This window comes from Phalaenopsis equestris, unplaced genomic scaffold (assembly GCF_001263595.1).
Source record: "Phalaenopsis equestris unplaced genomic scaffold, ASM126359v1 Scaffold000579, whole genome shotgun sequence".
Classification (NCBI taxonomy): domain Eukaryota; kingdom Viridiplantae; phylum Streptophyta; class Magnoliopsida; order Asparagales; family Orchidaceae; genus Phalaenopsis; species Phalaenopsis equestris.
This window is the reverse complement of record NW_018165019.1, coordinates 208,287-216,731: the sequence shown is the minus strand read 5'-3', so window position 1 is coordinate 216,731 and position 8,445 is coordinate 208,287. Positions and strand designations below refer to the sequence as shown.

Below are 8,445 nucleotides of genomic sequence, written 5' to 3'. Positions count from 1 at the left end.
AATCTGTGTGTTTCGCTGTTTTACTGCTTGTTGGTGTGAATTTTCTCGTTCTATTTTTCACTTGATCAAAAATCATTCTTCTATTATATATATATATAATAACAACTGGTTTCATAACCTACAAATGTATGGTTGAGAAGTAGTTTCAAATAGCTGTAAAAATTTTCCGAATAGATGGAGGTGGCGAATAAATCAATAATACCCTCTAGACCTACCCGATTAATCAAGGTATTCATTATAAACGCAGCTGCCCCTGCACAACCGAGCAAAATAGCATCACCGAGATAAACATCGACATATATTTGAGATGTCCATGGCTCTCATGCAAGCCGCCAATCTATCTCCCTTACTATGGTCTGACATAGTTGAAAACACAACATACCTCGACAACCTTTTCCCCTCACCCAACACTGGCAACAATCTCCCTTCCAACTGCTACATCAAAAACCACCCAAATACACACACCTCAAAACCATGGGTTATCTCTGCTTCCCTTTGGCTAACTCCTCAAGTCAAGACCAAGTTCTCACCTTGATCCACTCCCTACGTCTTTATTGGATATTCCTTCATCCATAAAGACTGCAAATGCTATGAAATTGCCACCAGCAAAACTTGAATATCACGCCATGTCAATTTCCAAAAAAGCACATTTCTCTACCAAATTACTTCTCCATCCATGCCCAAATCAATTCCCACAACACAACTCTCTGATCATATACTACCTCTAACTCTAGTTCCTACATTGCAAGGCCACAACTATACCACTATAAATCCCACCCCATTACCACCTCCTCTCACTCCACCTTCATTTTCACCTTGCCTCCAATCCCCTCCTTGATGTCCTACAGCAATTCAAACAGCACCTCAATGCAAATCCAACCCCCACAAAACACCCACACTATGTTCATAAGGGGTAAAATCGGTTACTTGAAACACAAAGAAATCCTCAATTTATAACATGGTCTCACCGACAACTCCAAGGATCTAACCTCCTAACATGAGGTCGTCAAGCACATCCATTAGCGTGAAGCTATGTCCGAGGAATTCCAAATGCTTCTCTCCCAAGGGGCTTGGACTTCAGTCTCTCCGTCGCCATCTCAAAACAACCTAGCGGTTAAATGGACCTATAAAACAAAGATGAATTATGATGGGATCATTCTCTGTCAAAAGGCACGCAAACAACAGCATGGTATCGACTACAAGCAAACATTCAGTCCTTCCATCAAATTTCCTACTATCTGCACTCTTCTCATGGTGGTCACTTCAAAACAATGAGAAATAATTCAACTTGACATATGTGATGCTTTCCTATACAGTCCACTCCACGAGACTGTGTTCTTGTCACAGCCCATTGGATTTGAAGACCCCAACAAACAAACCCACGTCTGTCTTTTGAAGAAATCCCTCTACGGCCTCAATCAATCTCTACGACAATGGCAGTCTAATCTCGCGTCTACCTTACAATCTCTTGACTTTCAACTAAGTCATGTCGATCCCTCCCTCATGGTCTCTACTAATTCCAACCCAGAAAGCTATGAGTTGATATGTGTTGATGATATTTAAATCACGAGGAGTGACTCCAACTTTTTGACTCATATTATGGATCAACTACATCATCACTTTCACGTCAAAATTCTCAGCAAACCATGTACCTTTCTTGATATCCAGATAGATCACACCACCAATGGATTATACTTCCATCAGTCAAAAACGCCGAAGATATCTTAACAAAGGCCGGCATGCAGTCATGTAAACCGATCAAAACTCCCATCTCTACTAAGGCTACTCCGTCCCCGATAACGAAGGCTTATTCAACAATCCTTAACTTACGGACATCTGGTCGGCTCACTCATCCTGACATCATCTTCTCCGTCAATAAACTGTGTCAACATCTTCACCAACCTCTCAAAAAATATTTCATTCAACCGAAACAGCTAATAAAATATAAAAAAGGATCCGGGGACAAAGGGTTACCAATATACCGCGGCAACCCACACCTTCGGGCATTCTCCGACTCCGACTGCGCAGATGACCCGACCGACCGAAAGTCCATCACAGGGTATTGCGTATTTCTCGGTACAACTCTCATCTTCTAGTTTACGAAGAAACAAACAACTGTTGCTCGCTCCTCTACAAAAGCAGAATAGCCAGCAATATTCACCCTAGCAGCAGACATTATCCGGCTAAGAGAACTATTTCAGGATTTTAAAATCTCTCTGGATGAACCAACACCACTCTACCGTGATAATATTTCATCGCTAGCTCTCGCCAACAATTCGGCTTTTAACGCACGAACCAAAAACAACGAGATTGACATCCGCTTTATTCGGGATTGCATCACCAACAAACACATCATGGTTCACCACCTCTCAAGCACCGATCAATTAGCCGCATCTTCACCAAAGCTCTCAGCTCTAACCGCTTGCACAATATTTACAACAAGTTGATCATTCCTGCTTCCTGCTTGAATCATCAACTTGAGCGGCAGTATTAGTATGTGATTTACTTGGCTTAGTTTCTGTTCTATTTTTATGTCCTGTCGTTAGCCGAAACGGTCCAGGAGAGCTTTATGTATCGGCTTCCAGTATTGCAGTATATGTATTCATTTTTGCTGGTTTAATAAAATGTGTGAGTTAGTCTTCTCCCTCCATACTATTTCATTTCCAAGCTTCTGCCTCCTTCCTGTTCTTGGTTCCAGAAGTCTGGCTATGCAGCACGGTAGATCCATCTTAGTCAAGAAAAACAAAAAAAAAAAACACTTAAATCAAAGCGAAGCTGGTCATTAATCACTATCCCGATCAAGCAAGACAATAGACCAGATCAGCTCATTCTTGATTAAACTGTATCAGTTCCAATCACAAACTGAAATCTACAACACATTTCAAATAAATTCTCCACAATCCAGTTTCACAGAAATTAAAGACGAACTAAAAAAACATAGTAAAATCCCTTCTTCTAAGCAAAATTCTGCCTTCACCGAAGCAAAAAAAGAAGTGTAAAACAAACAGATTAAAGTAACAAAGTATAATAGCTAATCGATAAACCTGCCGCGGCGCCGAGAAATCGTCATCCTCGCCCTTGCCGGCGCACCCCTTGATACTGAAACAGAAGCTCGGCGATCTCCCCATCCGCACTGAGTTTCGAGATTGAGAAGAGAATGAACGATCCTTCCCGTTTTAAAATACCACAGCTTTTGGCTGTTGATCGACCTCAATTTTCTACATCACCAAAAGAATATATATATATATTCAAAAATTTTTATTTATACGCTACTGTGAATGGCTGCTTTCCCATTTCCTCCCGCCGGACTCTGATTCTACACTTCAAACTGATTCATGGCTCCCCTTCACGTCCGCCTTTTGTTCCTAATAGACCTTTCACAACTTTTTGTAGCTCTTCTCGTGTGTTTCAGGATAAACTGTTTATCCTGAAATTCGGCCCAGGGGCTGGTCGCGATGTCAACCTGCGGTCTGCTTTTAGTATAAAAATCAAAACAAAATTTCCGATAAGCTGGCGAAACGCGCGAACTAAATGGTACGCGGAGTTTCGAGGACGTTTTGAAAACGCTGCCCGCACTTATAAGTTGCAGTTTCGACGACGTTTTGAAAACGCTGCCCGCACTTATAAGTTGCTCCAAACGGACCCAAAGGATATTCAAATTAATCAATAATTTTAAAATATATATGTCTTTTATTAAAAGTGAAAAAATTTATTTTGAAAATCTACATTTAATGAAATTATCTCTATAATGCTAAGAATAAATAATAAAATATACATAAATATCACTCAATTTCTATGTATTTACATATATAACACCTAAACTTTTGCCTTAAAGATGAGGTACTCAAATATTTAGGCGCCCTCATACCTGACGGGGGTTGAGCCGATAAGGTGGGTTGGGGACGTCACGTCCCGACCTATTCATTAAAAAAAAACATATCTAACACCTAAACTGACTTTGAGAAGGTGTATTTCACCTTTAAGTTGAAATGATGGTGTATATTTTTATGTGATATAAAAGTTTTGTATGGTATAAATATAAAAAGTAAAATTTAAATGTCAGATATATAAATATATAGAAATTGAGCCGTATATATGTAAATGTCTCAAGTAATAAACAAAACCCTGCATTATTTTAGTTAAGTGAGCTACCCATGATGATAAAGAGTTGGTAACTTTCGATGGGAAGAAATAGTATTTAAAGTTTGTTTATCTACAAAATTATTATTTTATATCTTTTAATTAGCTGGATAAACTCCCACGTTTCGTTTACAGCCAGAATTAATTAACCAACGGAGCAACTCATAAAACTAATTCAGCATTAACGGGGGTCAATGTTTATCATTAAAAAAGGTTAATTATGTCAGCATTCCCGAAGCTTCTCATTGGACATGGCATATTCAACCCCATATTGTTGAAAGAAAATTCAACAATAATTATATTAAGAGAAGATGAAATTCTCTATTGTTTAGGTACTTTATAGCCAAAGCCCTTGGGATTACAAACAAATCATGATCTAACAATTACATTATTGAAAATTATGTTTCCTAAAACTACTTAACAAAGTAAATTAACATGTTTATAACTTTTTTTAGGATTATTTAGTATTTCACATAAGTATTTTTTATTGTAATGAAAGATTAGGAATACATCTTTCTATGATCAAATCTCAGTCAAATAATGGTTGATTTTTTATTCACCAGGGTTAGTTCTCTAAGGCGACAATGGTTGGCAATATTAGCAATTTCTCAAGTCAATGATCTAAAAACACATGTTTTAAAGGATGAACATGAGTGTTTTATAAACAATGGACTAAGAGTTTGATGTGTAAGTTGAGAGGGATATTTTTAAAAAGTATAAATTTCTAAATATATATTTTAAAAATAAGTGATAATGTCATGCTTTTTTTTCATAGGACTCTAAACTTTTCTTCAATGGAAAAGAATTTTAAGATGAATGTGTCATAAAATGGTGGAGTTTCGAAGTTGAAATGGCTTGGATGAAAGCTTATAGGCATTTTGAGATCGAGGGTGAAATAAGTGTGATAAAAGTTACAAATTATTTTTTAAATTGTCACTTCTAACCCTCAAAATTAAGCAAACATTTTTGTTAAAAAAAACTACGCACAGCAAGAGGAAAAAACTATTATGTACGTTCACCGCACACATAAATACGTGCGGCGCGGTGAATCAATAAAAACACTCTTTATCAAAAGTGTATGACAGTGGGCCCAATTTAATTTTTTTTTCAAAAAAAAAAATCTGATTGGACAGCGCACGCAAGAGAGCTCCAGCAAGAGAGGGTGAATTGGGTATATGGTGACAATATCAGATTTTTTTTTTTTTTGAATTAATATCAACTTAAAAAAACTCAAATGCTAAGTATGCAAATGTGAAAATATGATGCAGAACAAATGAGCTTCCTTTGCCCTATCCACGGTTGAAGATAAGATGAATCCAGAAGTAGATGATGAAAGGAACATATCTCTAACGATGAATGTTCGAGAAAAGACCAGTTGAGAGTTAAAGAGCAAGTACTGAAAGCCAAATAACAAAGATCATACGGGGGGTCCAGAACAAAAGTCAAATTTACGAAGAACTCGACAAGTGAAGACGATGGTTGTTCGTGATCTCTCGACCATTTTTAAGAGAAAATTTGTGAACGAATCTTAATTTTTATGATGACATGACCAAAAAGAACGTCAAGATAAAAATGAATGAACTCTTCTATATAATAGTTATGTGTAATTAACTCTTATACCCGATACTGAACTTATCAAGCAAAAACTTTTCCTTCAATCAAATCTTACATTTTAATAGAAGTTTTAAGCATTTCATGATAGTTCGGACATACGGTTAAAATTTTGTCGAACCAAAAGTCTTATTTTAACATATTACACTTTATTAAATTTCATAAGAAGATCAAAAACAGAAATATTAAATTAGATATTTTTTAATAAAACCTTTTCAACGTAACCAAATGTGTTCTTAATTGCATGTGGGAAGCAATTCTGAAACGATATAGTAATCACTTTTTATGGAAGAATTAAGGCTTTTAAAGACGTAATTAAGAGGCAGTGATTATGCCTAATATTTCCTTCTTCATTGATCAAAGTTTTAACGAGAAATAAGAAATCATCCCTTCAAAACTTTAATGAAAGAATCATAGAATTCCACAGAAAAAGAAAATAAAAGAAGGAAATTTAATGAAAGAAGCCTGCTTTGCCTTTCGTAGAGCTTCCAATGCCGCTTTACCTATTTTTAAGGTGAATGTGATAGCTTCCTTTGGTGTAGTTCCATGATTGAGTGAATGAGAGATTTTTTTTATTTAATTTATTATTATTATTATTATTATTAATTTTATTTTTAAACAGTATTGTGAGGGCTTGAAGTAGGCCCTTTGAAGATTTTTCAGTTTTTCCCACTAATAAGACTTAAATCTTTTTTTTATTTTTTTTGTGGAAGATCTACGCTTGAATTAAAGTTTGCAGTGAAGTAAAGAGGTGGCTTGTGTTGTACTCATGGCTTTTATTGTAAGTAGAGGTAATTTGATCTTTTAGCTTTATTTATGTGTCCTAGGCTGTACAAGGGACTTGGGGTTCATTAGAAAGTTATAGTGAAAAGTGCACGAGTTGTCACTCCAAATCTTTTTCTTTCGTCACATTCGGTTGTTGTGGAATCTCTCACCCCATCGAAGTTGGCAAATCAAGCCAATGTTGAAACACGTAAATTGTTATGTTTGTTGTCGTGTGAATTTTTTGTTTCTACATTGTTTCAAATATTAATTGGCATCAGAGCTTCGGGTTTGTGATCGGACCATTATTTGAATTGCCAACAGATTCGAAGGTTCAATGGCAAATCGGTGGCTTGGACGTGAAAATTGGGCGAGTGGGCAAAGGCGCGGCTCGAGGAGAATGTCCCGTGAGTTTTGTTCGGACGGTAGCTCTGAAGGCAGACGGCTATTCTGGTAGGGTCCGACGAGCTAAGGCACGGTCCAACACAGATTGCATGAAAGCTTTGCTTAGCATTAATAAATAAAAAATATAAAAAAAAACTTATGGAGAAAAACAGAAAAAAAAAGTTTTAAAACAGAAATTTCTTTGTTAAAGAAAAAGGAATTTCGGAATTAGGAAAGAAAAAAAGAAAAAAAATGATTTTTTTTAAAGTGAAAAGAGGAAAAAAATATTCTTTTTTTTAGGAACAAAAAATAGGAAAGAAAAAGAGAAAATTTATAATTTTTCCTGTTGAATATATATATATATATATACCGCCCCACAGTGACAGACAATCTCAAGGACTGGCGCAGGCCCTGCAAGAAGGAATACATTTTTGAGAAATAGATTTCCATAATAGTATCAATGAATGATAGTACGATGTCAGGCTCTTCATCGTCCACTATAACGATAAAAAAATCAATTCATTAAGTGATTACACATCTCATCAAAATCAACGTGACGAAATTCGACAACAAATGAAACTTTAGCATGTGGTGATGTATTGTGATGGATACACTGTGTTACTCTGAATCTTGAGGAAGTCCTGGATGGCGAGGAATGTAATAAAGAAATGTCAGAGAAATTGGTTGAAGATGAATCAGAGTACTTGTGGCTTGATCTGAAATTGTTTGACCCAAGAGATCAAATTTAGAGTAATGATGGAAACTTTTTTAGGGAAATTTTGAAGGATGTTTGAGAACAATTATCTCATGAGGAACGTAGAGAATTGTCTCTGTATGAAGCGTCGACTCTACATAATTCAAATGAGACAGAGGATTATTATTGATGAGCAATTGACTGACTTCACAAAGCTATTAGCATATGTGTTAAATTTGAATGAGGAGGTTGAAAATGAAGGCAAATAACTCTTTCTATGGAATTCACTCCCATATGAATATGAAAACTTCACAATTAAACTCATTCATAATAAGGAGATCTTGAATTATGGCAAAGTTACTATGATGTTGATTAACCATGTGTTTCATTGAAGGGACAAGGAGTTTGCAAAGATGGGGTCAGCTGAGGCATTTACAATCCAACGTGGCAAATCTGAGAAGAAGAAGAAGAATTCGGCAAAAAAAGGTGGCAACGGTGACACTTCTCTAAAACGGTGCAAGTCTTGTGGGTGCAGTTTTAGGAAATATCAATGTTTTATGTTTAGGGAGTGATCATTGGAAGAAATATTGTTGAAGTTGAAATAGAAGGAAAAAAAGTAACATATAAGGCGAGAGCCAAAATCATTATGGAATGATGTGAAGAGATTGATTCAGATATATCGTTATCTGCAGTTTCTCACGGTTTCATTACAAATTGTTTGTGTTGGATTCTGGACAAAGGTGCTACTTATCACATTTATCCTCATCGAGGATGGTTCTGTATGTATAAAGAGCTAGAAAGTGATGTAGTGACTATGGACAACAATCAAACTTGTTGTACTATTAGTTATGGAT

The 8,445-nt window shown here is 36.1% G+C and overlaps 1 protein-coding gene across 1 annotated transcript in view; it reads right to left on the bottom strand.

The window, feature by feature from the left end:
* LOC110029485 (protein IQ-DOMAIN 32-like) overlaps positions 1-3,241 on the bottom strand; it is a 24,133-nt gene extending 20,892 nt beyond the window's left edge. The window contains exon 1 of the mRNA XM_020731792.1: positions 3,045-3,241. Coding sequence (XP_020587451.1) covers positions 3,045-3,128 — 84 coding nt within the window. The 5' untranslated portion in view covers positions 3,129-3,241. The remainder of the gene's footprint in view (positions 1-3,044) is intronic.
* Positions 3,242-8,445: the final 5,204 nt, after the last annotated feature.